The sequence below is a fragment of the Phycodurus eques genome, chromosome 8 (genome assembly GCF_024500275.1).
Source record: "Phycodurus eques isolate BA_2022a chromosome 8, UOR_Pequ_1.1, whole genome shotgun sequence".
Taxonomy (NCBI): domain Eukaryota; kingdom Metazoa; phylum Chordata; class Actinopteri; order Syngnathiformes; family Syngnathidae; genus Phycodurus; species Phycodurus eques.
In genome coordinates this window covers 16,374,321-16,400,062 of record NC_084532.1, presented here as the reverse complement: position 1 = coordinate 16,400,062, position 25,742 = coordinate 16,374,321, and the positions used below count along the sequence as shown (strand labels likewise).

General features: G+C 41.3%; 1 protein-coding gene across 4 annotated transcripts in view; it reads left to right on the top strand.

Moving 5' to 3' along the window:
• Positions 1 to 25,742, top strand: part of dennd1b (DENN/MADD domain containing 1B) — a 138,633-nt gene that overhangs the window by 21,602 nt on the left and 91,289 nt on the right. For all 4 annotated transcript variants that reach the window (XM_061683369.1, XM_061683365.1, XM_061683367.1 and 1 more), the window contains exon 3: positions 10,927 to 10,970. In XM_061683369.1, coding sequence (XP_061539353.1) covers positions 10,927 to 10,970 — 44 coding nt within the window. The remainder of the gene's footprint in view (positions 1 to 10,926; positions 10,971 to 25,742) is intronic.

Below are 25,742 nucleotides of genomic sequence, written 5' to 3'. Positions count from 1 at the left end.
TTTGCCCACCAGCCTTGCAGAACTTTAAGATTGTATGTTCCACCCTGTGCTTTTAACAGGTACAGATGTTTTGTCTTCCCTGTGTAAAGCTTGGCTGACTGAAAGTTTGAATGTCTGACTGAGAGCTGTCTTTCTGTCAGCCTTTGCATGTGAACTTCAAGTTGCAGCTCAGCAGCAGCGTGGATGTAGCCGCCAAAGGCAAGCCTTTTCACTGTCATCAGCACCACGCTGCTGCCTCTGGGTGCTGTGCCATATGACATTAACAGAGATCGATCCTCTCCACACCTTAAGGAGCTGCCGTGCGACAATGTTTTCTGTGAAGCCGCAACCCACCACCTCAAGGACTAAAAAGAAACTCCCCTAAGCATCTACTGCTGACTGACAATCACCTGATCACTGACGTTCGTTAACTTTATATGCAAGCAAAAACTACATTTTGTCACACTCATCAAAATAGGATTCCTATCTGTCTGTCAACACCGAGACCGTACCAGAGACCCACAACCCTCTAAAAGGAAATCCAACAAGGATTCACTGCTTTATGCGTGGTCACCAGAAAATATAGCACAATTTCTCTTCTGGAACTTAACCACCCTATAACACATCTGAATGCATACAGTGTAAACATTTATACAAATTAGGGCTGCATGATATATTGTTTGAGCGATGTACGTGTGCAGAATGGTTTGCTTTTTGTTTGGGCTCTTTGTCTTCCGTATGTGTTTTCAAAACAGTAACATGAGAGTGCTTTGCTTGCATTTTCCTACACCTCAACAAATTGCCATATTCATGCAAAGCCTATAGACAACCGTCCCTTCTACTATACAGTCATGAAAAAAAATAGACCACCCTTGTTTCTTCAATATCTTCATTACCATAAAAGGTATAGTAGCTGAACAACACAACGAACATGACAGAAAATGCAGTGATTCAATCATACTTTATGTCCTATTTGACATGCTTAACAGAAGCGCTATGAAAAAAAGTTCACCAACTCAGCTAAATCGACTCCAAAATTTGGTCGACGCAACATTTCTGCCTCGATGCTCCGCTGGAAACATGGAATAATGGCACAAGTGTGGGATCATCATTTTAAATTAAAAAGGGGCGCAAAGTCCTATGTAATTTCTAGACTTTACACCATTCTGATCGGCTTGATCGCTATCTGCCGATAATTAGCATTTTATGCTGGTCGCCTTTAATGTCATAATTCGCGATCGATCGGCTCCGCAAAAGACATTTATTCCGCCTCGTATACCGTATATTTGAATCCTAAAGCTAGTTGATTTTTAACCTTGTCGTGTGTCTTTTGACATGCTACTGTAAGCCAATAAAGTTCCATCCATCCATTTTCTGAGCCGCTTCTCCTCACTAGGGTGGTGGGCGTGCTGGAGCCTATCCCAGCTATCATCGGGCAGGAGGCGGGGTACACCCTGAACTCATGAAATTTAGAGTCTCCAATGCATGTTTTTTGGATGTGGGAGGAAACCGGAGTGCCCGGAGAAAACCCACGCAGGCACGGGAAGAACATGCAAACTCCACACAGGCGGGGCCGGGGATTGAACCCCGGTCCTCAGAACTGTGAGGCTGAAGCTCTAACCAGTCGGCCACCGTGCCGCCGCCAATAAAGTTACTAAAAAAATAAATAAATAAAAAGTCAGCGGTGTGGGACAGACAACATGTTTGAGACAGAAAACAGGTAATGCCTGGATCTGACTACAAGACAAATTTGGTCTTTCACAATTGCACTGTCAGACTACTGCAATAAAATCTTGTATTCCGATACCACCGCAGCCCGTCTTTTACGATCACTGGGGTTTAACTTGTCAACTCAAACGCGACCGGATACACTCGTTACCATGGCATACATACAAGCTTGATCAAGTGATATTACTCAAACAGAGAACAATAATAGTAGGTATGAGAAAAACGGACCCATTTATTATTAACCTCTGGGTTACGTAAAGTAACTACTGTGCACGTCTTGACCTCTGAGGGGCAGTGTGGTCCTCGCAATTCGATACACACTTGCAATAACAAAGAAAGTAGAAGTCATGATATAACTTATTTTTCACAGTTTGAATATATACCAAAGAGTATTGTTATATTGCCTGTTTGTATGTGTTTATACAGCGTTTGTGTACCAATTTTCATTATTTTGAGAGTAGTGTCGAAAGTTCGATGCTAATTTTTGTTGTCAATGGTGTTTTTCATTAAATGTCTGTTAGCTTTGAGCGAGCGATTTTTGAGAACAAAAGTGAAGAAAAACCTAAGTCTGTGATGTAGGTGAAGATTCAGTTGGTGTAATTCTTTTGTTGTGTGTGTTTAGTTTTAGAGTGAACTTCAACTGGAGTGTCAATAAACGACTTTAAAATGAACTCCAACATTAGTAGTGTAAGATTAGATATCCCTTAATTCTAAATGAGAATAAAATGCTTGTTAATAGTAATTGAAAAGAAAAAAAAAAATCTGATTTATTTATTTATTTTGCGGGAAATTACTTGATTATTTGATGGATTAGTCAATAGATTAATTGATTTTAAAAATATCTGTTCGTGACAGCCCTACTTGTGATATTAATTTGTATTAAGGGGTGGATTATACTTAACACTTTGGTCCCTACTGAATGCCCAGGTCAGAAACGCACTGCTTGCCATTGTGATTACATTTTCAATTAATTGACTCATTAATTATGCCCATCCCTAGTTTTGATTGTCTGCCACAAGCAAGATGGCACACACATTTTCATGGATAATTCCAGCCGGGCAGTTGGTGTCTTCGGTCTAAATTGTTCAAAATAAGATTTTCAGTACTTCACTTTTCTCCGCCATTCTTCACTGTGGTTGTTCTGATGTAGTCAGCGACTGCCTTGTGTCTTACAGTTTTGCTGAATGTGTTTTTCTGCTGCTACTTTGGCTGCGTAAGGCTTCTCATGGATAGCTGACTAGTGTAGCTTCAATGTCTGTGATGTTAGTTCTTGAGATGGTAAAACAACTTAGTCCTCAGGCTGCCTTTATTCTCACCTTTTTCCTACAAGGCTTGCATATTATGGTCTTGTGTCCATGCAAAATCCAAGCTCTCCCTGTAAGTATGGAACTTCGACACCTGATAACTGAACTTAACACCGGCAAAAGCATGGCTTGTGGCTGTTTGTTCACTTCATTTTTTAAGTCGTTACAGGCTCTTACCCTTATTTTTTACTAAAAATTGACTTTGTCTATGTGTGCCCTGCGATTGGCTGGTGACCAGTTTAGATTGTACCCCACCTCTCGCTCAGAGTCAGCTGGGATAGGCTCCAGCATGCCTGCGACCCTAGTGAGGAGAAGCGGCTCAGAAAATGGATGGATGGATGGATGGATGGATGGATGGACTGTTGAGAGGCTGAAATTCTGAAGATTCGGACAATTTTAACCAATTAGTTATTGATTAATCGTTGCACCTCTAATTGTTTTGTACTTTTTTCGTGGTCTAAAAACACCCAGTACAGTACAAAACTATTGTAAATATAAAAAAAGTGATATTACGTTGTTGGATTGACAAGTCGAGGGTCGCTTTCATGAGCCGTGAGTTAAGCATGCTTCCTATTTTCACCTCTGTTATGACTGGATGCCATTGAGGAGGGCTTGACAAAAAACAAACAAACAAACCCCTCCATATACCAGAAATGGCATGTTCCAGAGACGTGTACATGACATTGTTGAGTGCTCCTCTCCAGTAGACAACAGCATAGATGTCAGTAGGTAGAAACGTGAGCTTCGTGCCTACGGCGATGCTAAACTAATGTTCATGCATTGCCTTGTATGGGAATGCCACCCCTGCCATCATGGCCTCCCCACATATATCAATGCATTATCTTTGATGGGAACGTCGCCACTGCCAACATGGCCGCCACGTAGGCACGTCTGTTAACCGGATCCAGTCTTCATACTGTATATGGGTGACAACAGCGGCATAACCCGTAAATACGTGTCCCAGTCTCAGCCTATTGATGGTGCAACATTGCCAGTAAACAATAGCAAGCAATTCTGTCTTATTTATATATATTTTAATTTATTATTTTACTCATTTATCTATTTATTTATTTTGTATCCTATTTTATTATATATATTATTATCCTTCAGTTTTTATCCTGTTCTATTGTTTTTTTTGTTAGTCTTTCCCCTCCTTTTTTACTCCAGTGTGCTCCTCATGGGAACCTTCACGCCGGGAGGTGTGTTCGGTCTGCTCATGTGGATGTCTTCCTGCAGCCTCCTGGGGCCGGAGGGGTGGGTGTCTCGGCACAGTGTGGAGAGTCCCACCCAGTCTACCCTGGTGGTGGTGGTGGTTTCTCTGGTGGCATCCTCTGAGGCTGTGAGCTGTGGCACTTCTCAGTGTGGATGGTTCCCACAGTTTGTTTTTGTACACCTGGATCCTCAGTGCCTTGCGGCTCTATAGTATCTCTATACTGTTAGTCAATAGCTGCTGTGTGTGTGTGTGTGTGTTCGTATGCGGGGGTGGCTTTTTGAATTCATTCTACTATTTTAATTGTTTGTTTTTATCTCTGTCTTTATCAATTTGGGTTGGATTCCTTGTGTACGGAAAGTGCTAAATAAATAACATGAGATTGATTAAGATAATTTTATCTTTCATCATTTATGGAATCATCATCATTAACTAGCACTTAGGCTGTCCTTTCTCACCCATCTGCACTCCATTGCGCTGTTTGGAAGGAAGAGTCTGAGCTTTATGCCAGACTTTGTCAAGCGTCATAGATTTTATTTAGGAGTAAACAAAAATTGCTTTGAGAGATACTGGTTACATCCTCACCGAGCCAAACAAATTCTGAATGCGTTGTGTTGGAGATGCAGTCATGCGGTGCCTCCGTTTGACGTAATGTTGGACCAGTATGGAATCTGACTGGAAATATCAGCGCTGATATGTGGTGATACGCAGAGGCTGTCACAAAGGTTGCGTCCATATGCTGTGCCACTCATTCGTGAAGCTGTGAAATTGGGTTGCATCCCAACTAGCCTCGAGACAGTATCACTTTCACTTCTCTCTTTCCATCTCTACTCTGTGCATTGCTCCACTTCACCCCCACCCTCCCTCCCTCCTTTTTTCACCTCGTCCCAGTGAAGCATTTTCCTCACATCGCTGGGAAAATGAAACAACTAATGTGGCATTATTAGGGTCACATCATCTCAATGCAGCTCTGTCTTTCGTCTTCCAGTGAGGCTGAGGCTGTTGTTTATCTTCTTCAGATGTACATGAAGAAGTGGATTAGAAAATTCCCCTGGCCACAAGCTCATGCATGTGAAACTTGACAGTTGTTGATTTTTATCGTTTTCTGTCTGGACAAGCACATTAAACCCTTAGAAGTTATTTTTTTTGGTTGGCTTAAGTGGGATATTGTTTAAATTTTATTTCACCTTCTCATCTGTTTTGGGTTTAGATAGGATTAGTTTTGAAATCTTATTGTTAATGTTCATTTACTAGCAGTTTGATTACAATGACCAGTTTGAAAAATAGGCACATTTTATATGAAATAAAATGCAATGAAGGTATCTTACAATATACTTACTTCAACCTCTCACCACTTCTTCAGTTTCTTGTCCTCATTTGTCATTTACTTAGTGTGACCAATCAGTTTTTAGTAAACTTAAGGACCATATCATCTTTATTAGAAACCTCTGCTCGCTAAATCAGCATGAAATGTAATGCCATTTACTGCGCACAGGCCTGGTTGATTGGAAAAAGGCAAAAAATGTTGTAAATGTCTGAGCGTGTTTTCTTTGGGCTGGCCTCTTGAAAGATGCCAGTTAATCTTCTTACTCCTTTAACTGCGAGCTGAGGAGATGAGCGTCCTCCCAGCCAGAATAAGTCGACTGATCCAGAAGTAAAGCGATGACCACCATAGTTATTCCTTCCTTTAGGTCACAACCCCCCCCGCCTGGATCTTTTTTAGCCACCCTGTGAGGGAAGAAAGCGCCTTCTTCTGACAATGGACATTTTTTGCCATATGTTGGCTTGACATCTTTATCAGGTTCGCAGCAGGGTACCTTAGTTAACTTTCACTCCACTGCCTGATGGGATTTTCTCCCTCTGTTTCTCCAATCGGCCCGGGCTCAAAGTCTAGACAGCCTCTCGTACAGGGTCCCTTCAGCCCTATATCCACAATGGCCGTATTGTGGATGCTTACCAGTGGCAGCTTCCTCCAGTTACAGCGTCCTGGCTGCTGCTAAAACAATGCTTTTGTACGGGGGCATACGAATTAGGCCTAATCCACTACATACTGTGAAATAAGTCTCACAGATGAGAGAGCAAGCAAGAAAAACAGAGTGAATGAAATCACTGCCAAGGAGGTTAGAGTGCAGCAGTTTAACCCCTGGCCAAGAAAAAGGGAGAAGAGTCGTCTAAGGGAGCAAGAGAAAGACGGAGCAAGAAGATGCAGGCGTTACATCCCTTCATCTGTGGAGCACGGATGGAGGAGAGAGGCTGCCGATGGCTTTCACTGCCTCTCTTCTCACCAGAGGAGCTGGTGTTCACCATATGGGATTTGGCCTCCCTTAACAAAACGGCCCCCTATTTACAAACAACACATATTCAGTCATTTGTGGAATGAGGTGAAAAAAGTGCTTTTCTGTGCGTTGAAAGCATTGGATGGCCGTAAGGGCTCCAAGTCTGTGTTTGAGTCAACCTGTACAGAGAATTACAAACCAGAGGGTTGCATCTTTATGTGCATTCACACTGGATTTGGGGTTAGGTCTTTTTCTTCTTTTCGACGGAACCCTAAATTCAGGCCATTGAGCAGATGATTTAATCCTGCTGAAACACTGCGGGTGCGTTTTATATTTATCAGTTTTTCCCAGCACACACAGGACATTTTCATATAACCTTAGAAAATTGAGGCTTTCTTTTAGTTGTTTTTTTTCATTTAAAAAAAAACAAAATTATTATTATTATTTTTTTTTTTGACAAAATGGCTTAAAGTTAAATACTTCGCATGCAGTCCTTAGTGGGCAGTGTGAGCTTTCTGGCATATGGCATCTTGTGCCAAGTTTTTCTTCCAGCCAGCAGCATTAGGAATGCCATTCTCTGCCAATAGCTCATTTTTTGCCTTGCTTGGAAATCCCAAGAAGCGTAAATGTATGCCAAGAAGAAGATGCCAGCACTTTTCATTTTTAGCCTACTTGGACGTGCCAATACGCATAGAATTATGAAGACAATTGTCAAGACAGGATAAAAAGCATATTTTTCACTTTTCTGGGCACATATAACACATTAAAATGTAAACTCATTTATTCATTATTTTTAATGATCCACTTGAGTTAGCAGAAATGAGGCATTGTCATCTGAGAATGGGAGAGGTTCACCTCCCACACATAGTTAATTTTTCCCGTCCCATATTCTTTGGCCTCCTACTCCTTGCACTCAATTCCCAACACCCTTCACCTATTAACCATCCTCTCACCTCGCTCACTTTCCACCTCTGACTTTTAAAGACGTGTCTCAGAAATAGCCAAAGCATTGATTTAAAAAAATATATATATTATTTTTTTTTTCTTCTTCACCATCCCCACTAAGCCCCCCCCCCCCCCCCCACACACACACCTCCATCCCCCCAGTAAATGTGTCATTGCTCAAGGGCTGTTTACACGTTGCCCCCATGCAAAATGTTGGGGGTCAGACATGCCTGCAGGCCCCAGGGATCAATTGGCATGCTCCTGTACAGTACATAATCTGCCATGAGCTTGCTGTGTCACTGTAAACATTCATGTGGCTGTGTACATGGGCACACGTGGACATTGCAGGGTCCAATGGTCACTGCTCACTTGTCTCCTCTCATTGCCACACTTGCCCCCCACCATTTTCTAGGGTATGAATGAAGGAATCCCAACACTGGATAGCTGATTTCAATTAATTCACACCCACCAGGTCTGTTTAGGTTGGTTTTTTTTTTGCCGAGTCTCACTCGCTGGTAGCAATGTCGCAACCAACTGACTTCTTTAGAAGTGTTAGCAGCTGGTCTTATTGGGTTTTGTGAACTGTCAGAAATATGAAAAGCATTAAAATATCCCGTCTTAAATAAACTAAAAATCTAAAAAATAAATTAAGACCACATCTCATTAAATGATCAATGAATCAATTTCACAAAGTGCAACATTGTAGAAGTAAAACTAGAGCGCTTAACTCCACTTGAAACAATGAACACTGACGTTTTAACAGTCGTTTGGGGAATGCAGTTCTCTGTGTATCTCGTAGAAGCAATGTCGTCAGGCAGCGCCTAATGACCATGCCTGCTAATTGATGGAGTCATTTGATAAAGTGCCTCTTTTGTCAATCAACTCACCCCGTAATACTAGGTAACGTGTGGTTTTCTTTTTTGGTCCATCTATGAACAAGTAGGTCTTAAAAAGCTTGAATGAACAGTTCCTTTTCATTTTTGTTGAATCCAAACACTCGTGTGGACATGGGTTTTTGACTCTCGACTTTTTCACGCCACCACATGAACCCGAAACGTTACATTGTGTAATACAAAACTGAGCTTTTGCTGTTTCATTTGGCAATATCTTTGTACTTTAGGATTAATTTGTTGCTTTAAAAAAAAAAATCATCCAATAGTGATCCTCTGAAATCAGGGCCGATCATTTCTGCATGATCGGCCCTGATTTCCGATCGTGTTATCGGATTGGGACAACTCTAGTTTCTTGGCAGTCATGGCAAGAAGTTTCACTCCACTGTTAGACACAAAAAATGTTTTTCAATTGTATTGTCAGGCTCATTGGCAGCGTAGATACAGTAAATCACAACCATAATCAACATGTGATAGTACATGAACATGATTTTAAACTGGAAATTACACGTTTTTCATGAGATTACTTGAATTAAGATGAATTAACAGTTCCATGATCTGTCATGGTGACATTTGTGTCCCCGGGCGGAGCAGCACCCCCGTAACCTTCAACTTTCAGCCTTAACCCCCTTCAGGCCTCCTCTTGCGCCCTCTACACACCCAGCAAGCTAGTGAGAGAATAATGCACAGAACGCAAGGGGGGGAGTGGGGGGTACAAGATAAAGGAAGGTTAGGAAATGGAAAACAATAAGGAGGACCAGAAATTAGGCAGAAATTTGGGGGCTGTATGAATGCAATAAAGATGTGGAAAATAATTACTTTTTCTGTCGGTTGACATTTACTTGGATGACTCATAATTTGTTCTTAAAACCCCAGTAAGTACAATCAAGTACGATAAGTATGATCAACTGTCACTTAGCAATGTCTTAGTTAATGTCACCTGACCCCTTGTTTCATGAGATAATTTATGATATTCTCAATGAAATAAGTTTCAGCACTCTGGCAGAAGTCCTCATCCTCTCATCTCATCCAGTAAATCAGCATAAAATAATCATAACTGTGGCATCACGAGGTTCAGCGAAGGGGAGATTTTTTCTCTTTTTTTTTTATGCTGCTCTTTTAATTATAGGGGCACATGAAATGATCCAATAGGATTATGTAAGGAATGATGGATTCTGCTGTGTTTTGTCATCCATTTGTCCATTGTATTCCCCCTCACTTGTGCGCTTTCAAGCAGCCATGACACCTCTCTACTGACTATGTATTGTTTTATGACCTCCTCCTGCTGTCAAATATGTAAAGTAGTTTCAACAGTTAGACATCTCTTTAAGGTATGGAAGTTTTAAGATGGTAACTGAACCTGGTGTGTCTAGACCAGTGATTTCCAACCTTTATGGAGCCAAGGGACATATTTTACAATTTAAAAATCTCCCGGCACGCCAGCAAACAAAAATGTCACAAAAAGTGGATATATTGATTACTGTATGTACTTCCTGCCATCTAATAGAAGAGCATTTATTTGTTCTGTCTGTCCCTATGCCTCACCGGCATAAATAGATGAACAAAGATTATTATTATTATTATTATGCATTATTTCTTGTAAATAAATAATCTTTTGAGCAATTACCGTTTAGTACAATTTTATAATTTCCCACGGCACACCTGAAGAGCCCTCACGGTTGGTAATCCAGTAATGCCGTGGCACTAATGTGCCACGGCACACTGGTTGGTAATCACTCGTCTGGAGTATGACTTGACATATGGCCCACAGCTTGGAGGTTGCCATGTGAGTTTGTCTCGAAACCTGGGCTGATGGTACTTAAAGTCACATGGTGACCTAGGTGCTGTGGAAGCCGTGTTTACCAGAAACCCCTGTGTTCAAGGATGACTGCTTTCTTTCAATCACATTGGCTTCAGTTAAGCAAAGCTTTGAGCATCATCTAAGATGAATTTGGACAAATGCTACATTTGGACAAATGCAAGCATATTGCATACTTTCAGGGTTACATTTTGTGCATATGTGCTAGTGTTTGTTTACTGTAGTTTTACATTTTAAGTGTGGGTGTCTTCAAAGCACATTATAAATCAGATTAATTCAAGCCAATTAATACTGGTTGTTGATTATTTAGTTAAAGTATAATTGGTGAATCAAATCGTTTCTATGACCTGTTAAAAATAATGTCACATGACAACAAATAGCCAATTCTGTCTGATCAGTGGTCAGACATCCCTTCACTTATCCAGCTAATAGCTCACTTTGACTGCTATTGACCAATATTCAGTTAATCCACAATGTGTTGATATGAGTGTTTTTAAATGTGGGTAACTGCCTGTATCGTATGAGCTATCATAGCTACACTAAGAATATATATTTGCATATTTACAGCTCATACAGCCTCAACACATTCTCTCTTTCACTAAGTTCTGCTGCTGCTGTATATGAGTAAAAAGTGGTGTGTGTGTGCGTGTGCGCACAGACGCATCAGCCACCCTTGCCCCCACCCATCTCATTAATATGTATGTGTTCTGAAGCAGCTAGCGAAGACGGTGTGTTTCTCACCCGCTGATTAATGCTGTCTGTCAATTACCTCTAGATCCAACCATGCTGTGGAGCTTCCCCCAGGACTTCACCGACCAGGTTGGAACACACTCCGCTCTCTCTCTCTCTCTCTTTCTCTTTCTCTCACTCTCTTTCGCTCTGGCTCTCTGATCTCTCTCCCTTGCCCTCTTGCTCTTTTCCCCTCTCTCCCTACCGCTTACTCTGTCACTCTCTCTTCCATCTCTTTTCCTTTTCTAATGCTCTCACTCACCCTGCCATCCTGTGGACCCCCCCATCACTACTGCTCTCCTCCTCATCATCATCACTGCTTGTGCTTCCTCTTCTCCCCTCACTCTCCCTTTCCTACTCTGTCGCTCTCTCTCATTGCATGTCTGTTGCTGGTAATGAAAAGCAGTGAGCGGCTCTTCAATAACCGAGGAATCACTAATTATCATGCAACCGTGACAGGAATGTGCACCTTCGTTTTCAGCTTCTCGCTTCCTTTGTTTTGCTATGTCTGCTCCATTTTTCATGAATACAGCATTATTAGGTTAATACCATTCCTAATGTAGCCGTTTTGAAGTAGAGTTTTTGGCAGTTTGTTCCCCTAAACCAGGAGGAGGTGTGTCCTGCAGTGTTGAAACTCTACACCTACGTTTCAACATCCACTCCCACATTAATAATAAGGGCCCATGTAAAATGATGAATGTGGCATATTGTGTCAAATACATTTTCTGAAAAATATCATAACATAGATTACCGAGGCAATCAGAAGTTTGCCTTGCCAACTTCCACTGTGCTTATCCTCTTCAAAGGACTGCTTTTTACCCGAATAAAAATGCGCTCTCAGGAGGATCTTTATTTTGCTCAGGCTTCACTGTGAAAGAACAAGTTGGAGATCCAACTTGATCAAAACAATCACATGACCTGTAATAATAGCATTTATCTCTGCATCGTGCACTCGAGGCTGTCAGTGGATGGGGTTGAGTTCTTCTCCAATGGTATTAATACCATTGTCGTACCCTCAGCTGCTGCAGCGTGTGCAATTCTTTGACGAATTTGTCACATGATGGAGTCCAACAGCTAAAAAACATGACCTGCAAGACCTGTTTCTATGACAGTGGTAAGGGAAGCAGATCCCAGAGTAAATGATGGGACTATAGCACCTCATCAGTGGAAGAAGGGCAATAATGCCGCATTAAAAAAGAACTGGAAAGAATGTGTGGGTAGAATATCTCCCAACACTGCAATCAAGCCTTTTTATTTTAACTGCCCTCGAGATTCTCTGATCCCCTTTTGAAATCAATGGGAAATTAAAGCATGCTTTGGGCAAATTCTTCTGACTCACAAGGACCAAAGTATGTTCAGAGTAGTGATGCATCGAAATTTCGGCCACTGAAATGTTTCAACCGAAAATGGCACAAAAATGCGTTTTCGGTGTCGAACCGAAATATTTCTGCCTGCGAAACAGGATGTTGTTATGATCCAAGTAAAAACCGCGGCCAGCACACGGTCGTGTACATTGCATTGTAAAAAAAAAAAAACACGTCTTTTTAAAAAAATGTTAAATAACGGCACCAACAGTCGCCCAACCTCCCTGCTTTCCACTGTTCGGGTACTAAGGGGGAATGCTTGTTGCACGCATTTTGCGCCGCCCCAGCTACCTATGACGTACAGGTAACGTGCCTAAATACGAAGCTGAGCCGTGGAGGCAAGAGTTCGCATCGTGTCCAGTGTCAACGCAGCATAAGTCACTAATCATCACCTCCATAGCAGCGAAAAAGCTACACTTCGGACAAGTATCATTGTCATGAAGGGAGGATGAGGAGTAATTAACAGGAGAAAGATGAATAAGTCATGCTAATTGCTAAGTTATTGTGACAAGAAGTCCCAAAACAGCGACATAATATATTGGGTGATACAGTACACTTGTCCCATAGGTTTGGCTGCAACCATGTTATAGCGGAGCGTAACCAACTTTGAAGAGCAAAATAGCAAGCAAATTAGTAAGTGTCTGAAGAGAAAAATTATACACAATAAGGCTACAGAGCCACACATGACTGGAACCTGAAACCGGAACTGAATTAGTACATCACCGCCACATCACATAAGAAACAGGGCCTATAAACTTAAAAGTACAATTTTGAAATAAATATTGATAAGATATAACTTTTATTAGTTCCACTATGTGGAAATATGCATCATTTGAGTAGCAGTGGTGGATACAGGAAATAGAAAAATAGCATGCAAGAGAAGACTTTGCTGCAACTGCGTCCGCCATTACAAGGCTGATGCAATAAATTTATTAAAATAACACATCTTGAAGCCATAATTTATTAATGATTATGGTTATAGAGTAATGTTTATGTCGTGCAATTGAACAGTATGCAGAATTATTTTTATCCTAATACATTGCAATAACTGTCCGGCGGTGATGTTCTTGATGCAATTTTGAAAATATGGAACTTCAATTCAATACAAATTCTTCTCTGAAGTGAATTTCTATAGGTTGGCAGCTCTGCAGTCATAGCCATCCATCCATCCATTTTCCGTACCACTTATCCTCATTAGGGTTGCGGGTGTGCTGGAGCCTATCGCAGCTGACTCTGGGCGAGAGGCGGGTACACCCTGAACTGGTCGCCAGCCAAGCGCAGGGCACATATAAAGAAACAACCGTTCACACTCACATTCACACCTACGGGCAATTTAGAGTCTTCAATTAACCTACTATGCATGTTTTCGGGATGTGGGAGGAAACTGGAGTACCCGGAGAAAACCCACGCAGGCACGGGGAGAACATGTAAACTCCACACAGAGGAGGCCAGATTTAAACCCGGGTTCTCAGAACTGTGAGGCAGATGTGCTAATCAGATGGCAACTGTGCCTCTGCAATCATAGCCATAAATGCAGTTTTACCAACAATTTGAATTGATAATTCTGTCAGTGTTTCAGTTTTTTGTTTTCAGCCTTGGTTTCCTAATTTTCGGTTTCGGACAAGAATTTTCAATTCTATGGATCAGTAGTTTTAAATCTACATATATCAAGTAACACTGCCCTCTGATTGGCTAGTCAGCCTTCTCGCCCAAAGTCAACTGGACTAGGCTACAGCTCCCCTGCAACCCCGATGACGACATGCGTTATAGAAAATTGATGGATTGATTAGTGATACAGCTCCACATCTTTGAATGGAAGCATTTTGCTTAATTAAGACATCTTACTCGAACTGCAAAACAAATATTTTACCCTGTAGTGGAGGAAATACATAGCCTCACTTATGCAACATTGCCACTTCTTTTTATTCAAATGTTTTTCTTTCACAGAACTTTAAGCAGCATTTTTGATTCATCAACACCATTCCAAATGAAATTTTTAACTGCAACTTTGTGCAAAAGTTTGAATTCAAGTTTGAACATGTAGCTTGTGCCTCAATGACAGCAAAAATTAGGTTATAATATATACCATGACATAAAGGTTCATTCTTCTTGACTTGGCTCCTAATGGAATTTCAATCAAATATATAATTAAACATTTTAATTATAATAATGTAATATTAATGTAGGGGCGGCACGGTGAGCGATTGGTTAGAGCGTCAGCCTGACAGTTCTGAGGACCCGGGTTCAATCCCCGGCCCCGCCTGTGTGGAGTTTGCATGTTCTCCCCGTGCCTGCGTGGGTTTTCTCCGGGCACTCCGGTTTCCTCCCACATCCCAAAAACATGCATTAATTGGAGACTCTAAATTACCCGTAGGTGTGAATGTGAGTGTGTGTGGTTGTTTGTTTGTATGTGCCCTGCGATTGGCTGGCAACCAGTTCAGGGTGTACCCCGCCTCCTGCCCGATGATGGCTGGGATAGGCTCCAGCACGCCCGCGACCCTAGTGAGGAGAAGCGGCTCAGAGAATGGATGGATGGATGGATGATAATGTAGGCAAAAACATTGGATCAACATTTACATAAGACTTGTCCAGGAGGGTTGCACATACTGAGTATGCTGGGTTGAATCAGCATATTCCCAATAGAAAAGCAGTTGAAACCTAGAAAGACAAAAACAACACAGTGTGATAGTTTGAGTCTTGACGTGTGTCCAGACCTCATCCCCTTTTTCAACATGTCTCTTTTACTTAGCTCCAACCCACCACAACCTTACTTTTCTTTCATTCTGTTGTTGATCAGATCGTTTGTGTGGATAAGATGGCCCTTAAGATGGCTAGTTAGCGTGCTGTGTACAGAGGGATTGGCCCTTTTCCCTGTATACATAAAGGCTGTATTCACTGGCCTCATTACCAGGATTAGGGCTCTTTTCCTCCTTTATTGGGCTGGAGGCTGGAGTCCTCTGTAGCCAGACTCTGTCTCTTTCTGTGGCCCGTGCTGGCCAGCATATGGCAGCAGCAGCCAACAGTCTCCACAGAGGGACTCAGAGCTCAGCGCAAGGCCTCCTTTTGTTTCGGCCGTTATTGTTGCTCAGCGTAATGACATTTGTAGGCCGTACGATTGGGGTGGAGGGGTTAGTCTACCCCAGGGGAGAGGGAAGAGATGGAGAAAGATCGAGAGGGTTGGAAGGAGGGGGCGAGGCAAAGACATGCAGACTGACAGGAGTGTGGATTATGGAAATATGAATTGATTTTTTTTCTGTTCTGTAGTAGAATAGAAAGCTCAAAGGAGAACAGACTGCAGGCTGGCTGGCACGCTGGGGTGTGCTGTGGAAACCTGATGTGAGAGGCACTTGCTCCCTCTTTCTCTTGCTAGCTGCCCTTTTTCTTTTCACCTCTTGCTTCCCTATTCCTCCGTGGGCTTCTAAGTCTGTTGATGTCTTGGTCATCTGCAGATGCTACTTGGTTATAGAGGGAGGAATGGGGATTTGAAAAGGAAAGAGAGAGAGAAAGGTGGCTTAAAAATATGTTTGTATCAGGTCAGCAAGAGTGACTTTTTTTTTTTCTTGCAAATGAGGAGACAGCTTTTTGGCTGGGCAATATAGCATTAAAATAAAACTTTTTCTGCAAGAATCAGATTAGCTATTTTAATTGAGATTTTCCCTTTGCTTATAGAAAAAGCACATGACAATTACATTATTCAAAACAACTTGCTTTTTTTTGGTGACAGCATTGTGGGCGACTGGTTAGCACATCTGCGTCACAGTTCGGACGTTCTGGCCTCCCTATGTGGAGTTTGCATGTTCTCCCTGTGCCTGCGTGGGTTTTCACCAGGTGTTCTGGTTTCCTCACACATATACTCTAAAGTATCCTTAAGTGTGAATGTGAGTGCCAGTGGTTGTTTGTCTATATATGCCCAGCGATTGGCTGGCGACCAGTTCAGGGTGTACCCCGCCTCGTCGAAAATTATCTGGGATAGGCGCCGCACAGCCGTGACCCTAGGATAAGCGGTGTCGAAAATAGATGGATAAACCTTTGCTTTTTATTTACCTCTTCTGTGATTTGCTTTATGTCCTGAAACCAAATAAGCATTGAAGCACTTTTTCCCCAGCATTAACTTGCATCAATTTCTTTAGAAATGTTTTTCTTTTTTAATTTTTGTTCTTTTTTTTTTACGGATAATGTAAAAATAAGTGCTTCCTCTTGAAAATATTTTCCCATTTTGTCTAAACATGTATTCAAACACTAATCAAATGAATGAGCAATTTCACAAACTAAAATGAACCCCCAAACTGCATGTTTCTGCTGGTTCATGTCTATTCTCGTCGCTTCAGTATGGAGGACTAAAAGTGCCAAAATATAATAAATACAAGATTAAATAATTAAATGCCCCATTAATGTATTGTAATTGGGATTAATTACAAAATATGTTAATGCCTTAAAATACCAATTAACTTTATGTAAAAAACAAAACAATTGTTTCAAGGTCTGTGAGAGACAGTCACAAAAACAACAACGAGTTTCAGTGCTACATGAATTTACTTAATCTGTCCAACTCGCCCATCAAAGTCAGTGACAAGTCAGACCTGCAGTTGTTTAGAAATTGTCCTGACTTCCTTTGTGGCCTCCTGGATGAGTCATTGCTGTAATCTTTATAGGCTGGCCACTCCTGGGAAGGGTCACCACTGTTCCATGTTTTGTCCATGTGAGGATAATCGCTGCAATTCTAAAGCTTTAGAAATGGCTTTTGTAACCCTTTCCAGACTGATAGATGTCAATTACTGTAGTTCTCGACTGTTCTGGAATTTCTTTGACTCTTGTCATTTTTTTGCAACTTTTTTAGATCTTTTGTGCGACTTGATTTTGTCAGGACAGATTCTGTTCAAATGATTTCTTGATTGAACAGATCTGGAGGTAATCAGGCTAGGGTGTGATCAGTAAAAAAATAACCAAAAATTGTGATTAACCACAATTAATTCATGATTGAACAAACGGGTAATTACTTTTTCACACAAGGACAGGTAACTTTGAATATTTTTTTCCCTTAATAAATGAAACCACCATTTAAAAACAGCATTTTAAGATAACTTGGGTTTTATTTGTCTGATAAAGTTTTATCCCCTCACATATGAAGGCTCGTACTATATAGTGTTCAGTCATCATCTTTGGCAGAGAGAGGTCCGTTTTACAAACTTAAACATCATGGACTGCTCGCTTTGCATTTCACTATGAAATGCTACCACACTTTGGCCATTTTCAGTCATTTGCTCTTGCATTTTTCTTAGCAATTCAGCTTTGCCCCTCCCACGTCAGCAACCAAGCTTCACTTCACTTCCACCTTTTCGGGGACGGCGTAATCGCGTTGTCATGTCCGTCGAGTACAGCGGACAATCTGTGATTCAGAGTTTTGCTTTTCAATGTGTTTTATGAGGTGCACAATGCAAAGTTTTACTTGCAAATAGCAATGTGAGACCGCTTAATTTGAGCCTTGTAGTTTGCTATGGTTTAATTCGTTGTCTTATTCTTTCCACATGCTTACCAGGTAGCAAATAAGGTAAGAGGTCAGGACATACTATGGTAGGTGGAAGGAGAGAGACAAAAGATCCCCTGAGGCTTAGACTTGGGCATAACACAGTATTTCTCTGACATGGTTCTCTTATCAGTACCGACTGCATGACATCTTGTGATTGGTGGTTACAACCCTATAACAACCCTCAGTAGAGGGAGCTAGGTGGGTGAAAGTTCAGTGGTCAGGGGTATCGGGGTGAAAAACAGAAGGCGTACATTACAGATGATAGAGGATATGATTGGTGGATGAGTCAAGGTAGGTCTTAAAAGTTTACTTTCAGGGTGCCAAAGGATGGCTTGATGTCGGAAATGGAGAGCAGTGTGGCAAGAGATGTCATATGCACTGGACACCTTGGAAAATAATTCATTGGGTTTATATAGAGAAACAGACTAGCATTTACACAGTAAGCACACAGTCTGGTTAGTTTAACTTATATTAATATTTTTAATATTTGTTGTGTGGAAGGATACCGTAGCATTTGGAGGGAACTCATGCAACATTCAAAACAAATTGCAAATAATGTTACACAATAATCTTACAGGGTTGTTAAGGACAACATATTACTTGGTAAAATAATCTTAATTTCCAATGGATCTTATTACAGAGAATGCTCTGCAACCTACTGCGTGACCTCTTTTGAATCTGTTTATGGATTAGAATTATGGTTTCTGAAAAGGTGTTTAATGAACTAAGGGTTTTTCTTGGCCCAAACTAATGTCTAGCTTCAGCCTACAGGATTTTAGCCCCGATATCGGCCCGATTAGCTATAGCTGGCAATTTCCCAGATCGGGCTCAACATAGTTTATCGGGAACGACAAAACTTCTTGTAGTGTGACATAATCCACGACCAACGATTTGGCCCTATGATTGCCCTCCGACTCCAAAATGAAAACTTACATTTACAGCAGATATCAAAGTGCCTCTGTTTGAATCGGTTGTGAAAAGATGTCTTCACCTTAGAAAAATTAAACAGTTCATGTATTAAGACATTTTTATTTTTCTGATACATGATAGTGTGTTTTTGATTATATACAGTGGAACCTTGGTTGATGAACTTAATCCATTGTGAGGCTCTCCGTGAAGCCAAAGCAATTTTTACCGTTAAAATGAATCGAAATAGAATTCATTCATTCCAGTCCCAGAACTGAGTTATGTAATAACTTGTATTTATGGGTTTCATTCAAAAGAAATATAGAAATAAATGAACCCTTTATTGTTGCTTTGGTCTGAAGAATAGTACAGAGCCAATGCACAGCATGCCACCCTGAGACGTGGAGCAGGAGCTTCCTGTCAAGCCACCGTATCCCTGCCCGTATCGCAACATTTGTGACGGGGTGGCTGCTCCCCCGACAGATGGTATTTTTCGCCAAACCAAACTGCGTAACAAGATCAGAAACACAAATGCCATGATCCTGTTGAGCTATTATTTCCTTTTTTTTTTTTTTTTTTTTTTTTTCTCTCGAAGAGTCATACGATTAGATGTCCTAATAGCAATATCACTTGCACTTTACACATTCTTTGGAGCCATAGTGAGGGCTAATTTACAGAAAAAACAAAGATACAGTACTTGAAAAATGGGCTGCAGGGAGTGAACAATGTTTATGTTGTGTGAGAGAAAGCACAGGCATGGCAGGGTTCCTGGTTGGGTGGTCATGGCCAATGTCGACTAGCTTGTGCAGGCCTTTACCACCAACTTCAACTTGTCCCTGACACAGGTCACTATCCCGGCCACCTGCCTGAAGTCTGCCCCCATTATCCCTGTACTAAAGGAAATCACCACTGCCAGCTTCATGGACTACACTACACTTAGTGGCACTAAACCCAATCAACCAACTGCCTGGAGCAGCTTGTCCTCTTAACACATCAAGGCCTTCTTCCCTCCTTCCTTCGACCCACACCAGTTTGTCTACAGAGCAAATAGATTGACAGAGGATGCAGTACCCATTACACTCCACACCACACTGAGTCACCTCAAACACCAGAAGAGCTATGTCAAGATGCTCTTCATTGACATTTTGACATCCCATTGTCTCAGATGAGTTGAGACAATCACAGGTCACAACACCCACACTGTCCACCTCTTCTTTGACCTGCTGTCCATCACGACCAGAATGAACAGACTCAGAGACAGCTTTTTCCCACAAGCCATCACTGCACTGAACTTTGACCAATTACGTCGTCGTTAACCACTGCAAGTTGAACCACCGCAGCCAAGGCACAGTGACGTAAATAGCTGTTGTAAGTCCTTATATAGAAAATATAAAAATAAAAAGTAAAGGTGATGTTTAAAGGCAACCTGCAGTCATTTGTGCCGTGTAGCTGCATGTCTTTTATTGTTTTACAAAGATGCAACAGTTGCACAGATGTGATATGAGAAATACATATATGACATACATATAGATATGATTAAGATATTCAGAAACTAACCTTTACATGAAAATATAGGTTGCATATAAACTCCCCTCCAAAAGTATTGGAAGGGCAAGTCATTTCCTTTGTTTTTGTTGTATATTGAAGACATTTGGGTTTCATATCAAAAGATGAATATGAGACAAACGTTCAGAATTCCAGCTTTTATTTCATGGTATTTACATCTAGATGTGTTGAACAACTCAGGACAGAGCACCTTTTGTTTGAAGCAACCCACTTTCCAAGATCCCTTACTTGCAATAACTGCATCAAGCCTGTGACCCATTGACTTCACCAGACTGTTGAATTATTCATTTGAAACGGTTTTCCAGGCCTTAACTGCAGCCTCTTTCAATTCTTGTTTGTTCCTGTGGGTTTCTCCCATCAGTCTGCTCTTCAGGAGGTAAAATGCATGCTGCATTAGGTTAAGGTCCGGTGATTGACTTGGCCAGTCTAAGACCTTCCACTTTTCACCCCCTGATGAAGTCCTTTGTTGTGTTGGCAGTGTGTTTTGGGTCATTGTCTTGTTGCATGAATGAAGCTTGTCCCAATTAGTTTTGCTGCATTTTTCTGTAAATTGCCAGACAAAATGGTTTTGTAGACTTCATAATTCATTCTGCTTCTACCATCATAAGTTACATCATCATTCAAGACTAGGGAGCCCGTTCCAGAAGCAGCCACGCAAGCCCAAGCCATGACATTACCTCCACCATGCTTCATAGATGAGCTTGTGTGTTTTGGATCATAAGCAGATAATTTCTTTGATCATTTCTTTCTCCACACTTGGGCCTTTCCATCACTTTGGCAGAGGTTTATCTTGGTCTCATCAGTCCATAAAACTTGGTTCCAAAACCTTTGTGGCTCATATCAGTACTTTGCAAAATCCAGTCTGGCCTTCTCATTCTTTTTGCTGATGAAGTGGTTTCCATCCTGCGGTATGCCCTGTATATTTTTTCTCACGAAGCCTTCTTCGAACAGTGAATTGTGATACCTTCACCCGTGACCTGTGGAGGTTGGCAGTGATGTCACTGACTTTTGTCTTTGGGTGTTTCTTCACAGCTCTCACAATGTTTCTCTCATCAACTGCTGTTGATACCTTTGGCCGACCTGTTTGTTGTCTGTTGCTCAGTACACTAGTAGTTTCTTTCTTTTCAGGACATTCTAAATTGTCGTATTGGCGATGCCCAATGTTTGTGTAATAGTGCTCATCTCTCAGCTTCAAATGGTTTGCTTTTCTCCCATAGACAGCTCTCTGGTCTTCGTTTGCTTCACAATTCCATGCTCCCAACTTTGTGGGAACAGTTTGGAGCTGGCCCCTTCCTCTTCCAACATGACTGTGCACCAGTGCACAAAGCAACATCCATCAAGACATGGATGATGATAACCCTAACCCTCGTGGATGAATTTGACTGGTCTGAACCCTATGGATTAAGAATGGGATCTCACTTAAATTCATATGTAAATCAAGGCAGGTGAGCCAAAACTTTTGGCAATATAGTGTATATGTATGTCATGTATATAAATGTGTTGAAAATAGCTTATGTTACATGACTTTGCTAAAAAGCCAAAAGCAGGACGTAACCCTTGTTTAATATACGTTTTTTTCCTGAGAAATCAGCTGTGCTTGGCTCCAAAAGCAACAATATTTGGCTAAAATGTAATTTAGTTGACACATTTGCAGTTAAAGGAAGTCATCATTTGTGAATCTTCATCTTCTGTTTGTATTTTTTTCACGCTCATTTAGGCATCTTTAGTGGTTTTGGCAGCAACTTCGAAATGTTTCTGACGCAACACTAACCCGTCGACACCGCGTAATCTCGCAATTGCACTTAAAAATCCCGGTACCATGGAATATGGCATGGAATATGGCAGCGGACTCCAAATTTATACACAGGAAATACCTATGATGAACAACAGTAATGGCTGGCGGTGACATTGTCTGATTTAATATGCATATAGGGAAAAAGGTAAATTTGGTACAGTATCCATTTCCCCCCCCTATATTTTTCAAGAACAATTTAGCAGAGAGATCGGAAAAGTTTCAGTATGTTGACATTGTGAGTGTCATTGTAATGCTTCATAGGGAGTATGTGTGGACTCGTTGTGGTTGACAGTCAAGGAATGCTTGACAAAGGGAGAAATATAACACATTAGAATATACAGTACGTCACCTCTGTCATACCAATGCATTTATAAATGGAAAAAGTCAACTTTCATACCCATCTTAAAAAAGGAGTGATGTTTTTTTGTCAAGCTTTGTCAACATGCAGAATTAGAATTAGAATTGCAAAATAGTCTTTTGTCATATTTCTCATTATTTCTTTACTCAGATTTGCAAAGCTGTAACATTTTAATAAACTAAGATGAAAATATGAATGGGAACAGATAGAATTTTAAACCTCTTTCTCTGACAAGATACACCTACATGTAACAAATACGTACATGCAGATACATTGTTCTGTTTATGGTAGTGTGTCACAGGGTTTCGTCTTTCCCCTTCACTGCATCCTGACAGCAGTGTCAAACAAGGCCTCATATGATCTGTGTATGCCTTTGAGAATATGTGTGTATGTCTGGGTTGGTAGTGTTTTTATTCTTCTCTCCAACCCTTATCACCTCCAGATCCCTGCGGTGTTTCAGGGTCTTGACTAATGGACAGTCTTGCCCCACTAAGCTGGCCTTTGGTTCTGGCACTGAGCTGGATGCCTAACTAGGACCCTTTGTTGCTCATGGGTCCTGATAGCGCTGACCTCTGGGCTTGCTTCTTGGGAGATGAGCCATGGTGGAGAGTAAGGTAGAAAGCATGAATATGTTTTAACAGTAAACTGCCCTTTTCATATCATATCATTTGCAGTGTCCAGTGACTGGAAATAAAAAGAAGTGGTGACATTTGGCAGTTCAGTTAGAAGCAGTTAAATTGGTAAGGTGAACAGTAGTTATTACAACTCCAGATGAAGCTGACTTGCAAATGGGATACTGGCGCTACTGCCCTTAAAGGTTTTGTCTCACATTACTCTTGCTCAGTCAAAAAGTCATAGTTAAATGTGATACAGTGCCAAGCTGTTCTTTTAATGTCGTTTTAGACTTTAGTGTAGACCACCATGGTCATTTAGAACAAAAAAATTAACATTCTTATGAGTATGATTATTTGATGATATTATTTGCTGTTAGTTGGAAAATTAGTCAGCGGAATTACATAATTACGAAACTATTTCCCCGAAACTTGGTTGAGAGTAGAGTTTGGGTTAGAGAAAAAAAACATAAAATTTTGGTGCAGATTGAGGAATTTATTTTCACTTTTTGAGGTTGCCAAATGGCACGGGGAGCCATCAAAATGAGCAGATGGGTGAGGGGGTTCTGTGGTGAAAATAAGCTTTCTGTGTTAGGCAGTTGGCATTTTTTTTTGTAATATGCATTATGTAAACCTACAGGTCAAACAGTATCACAAGGTGCGTATCATTTTTCAGTTGACTGAATCAGATATCTTTAGGATTGTTGAAACTTAACAGCAGCACACCTACTACCACGCCAGTGTTTATTAATTGGCACTTCAGAACGCCGATACGTAGCACATTGCCGCAATGACAGGAAAAGTAACACCCAGTAAGGAGCAGGTAACAATGGCCTAACCCTCTCTGTTCATTCCATGCACATCTGTCAGTGAGAAGTACACAGCCAAATGTTTACTAGCTAGGGTTCCACTGCTGCTTCAATGCTGAGCTTCAGTGTATACACTCTGTATGTATGTAGGTGTGAGTGGGCATCTGTGTGTCTAACGCCTTGTGTTAGAGGCAGGTCCACATCCGGGTTCATACAGTTGAGCTAAACCCACTGGCTTAAAGAAGCTTAAAGAAGGAAATTCCCCCCTCTCCCCTCCCCTAGCTGCTTGGTGCGCATGCACATTCCACACACAGACACGCACACACATGCGCTTCCTCTCTATCCCTCTCATTCTTCTCCTGGCACTTCATTAATGAAGCCCATGCTTGTGTGTTTGGGCATATACAGCTCTCTTGGCCCAACACTTACAAGTGTATGTGAAAGTGTGTGCACGTGCGTGTGTTAGGGAGTGAGACATCTCCCCCTATCATTCGGTCATATCTTCAGAGGAAGACCTCTGCTGAGGCATAATATTGCTGTTCTCCTCTTTCTGAGCCCATCTGTGATGCGTATAAAGGACATCAGCAGGACAGGGTATTAGCACTGAAATAATGCACGTTGTTGTTGATGCCGTATATTTATTCTCTAAGCTGCTTGCACCCTCACCCCTCAACATAAATACATCCATTGGGGAAGAACCTGAAATCAAATGAGTGCATAATAGGCTGCCATGTCTATAACTCCAGTAGAAATTTGTTATATGAGTAACAGTGGCGGTTAAGAGGATGTTATTCACTGTTTCATAGGGATGGGAATCATGGGAGGAATGATTATTGCCGTGCAGAAGAAATAGATTCTGAAGTGATTAAATCAGTTTAGTAATCGATTATTAAAAAAGGTGGATGAAAGGAATTGAAACGCTGAAGTGAGGAGATCCCTGTCGTTCGAGTAAGTGCTAGGGCTGTGGTGCGGGAAGTGTAGCGAGGCTAAGGCTACAACATACCAAATAAGATAAGTTACTAGTAGAGCCTCTGCACATGAATTCTTTAAATTCAGTGGTTTGAAGAAGTATTTATACCTTTTTCACATTTTGTGACCGTACAATCACAAATTTGAATGTATTTTGTCGAGATTTTAGGTGATAAAACAACACAAAGTAGCACGTAATTGTGAAGTAGAACAAAAATTTTCAAAATTTTAAATGAATACAAATTTCAAAAGTATGGTCTGCATTTATATTCAGCCCCCTGTACTCTCTGTTACCCCTAAATACAATCTAGTACAATCAATTACCTTCAGTCACCTAATTAGTCAAAGTGTGTGTTTTTTAAATACACCAGTTCTGTGAGGGCCTCAGTGCTTTGTTAGAGAACACTAGTGAACAACACCATCATGAGTAGGGTTGGGAATCGAGAATTTAGAACCTGATTGGAACTGGGACTAACGTTCCGGGTCTCCCGGAACCGTTCAAATTAAAGCATTTCTGTTTATTTCTGTTCGGGAAAGGAGTTTTTCCCGATGTGTAGCGTCTGACGCGCTCCGAGCCTCAGCCTACACCGCGCGGAGCTTCAGTGAAGTAAACTCTCATTCACTCGGGTGAGTGAAACAATAACATAGGTCTATGCCAATATTGAGATAGCAAACAAGGTAAACGGTTGCTTGCACTTTTGCACTGACGGTTTTTAGCGTTTATTGTAGTCTTCAAACCAACGTAAGCGCCGATGACAACAACAAAAATGCTTAACATTGGGCTAAAACTTCACGGTAGCAACTTCACATCACAATGAATTGAGGCAAAATTTACATAAACGTCTCACATTATCACAACCACTAACCTTGTGCCTCATCGGTGGGTAGGGAAAGGAGTCAGCCTTTTAGAGCATCCATCCATCCATCCATTTTCTGAGCTGCTTATCCTCACAAGGG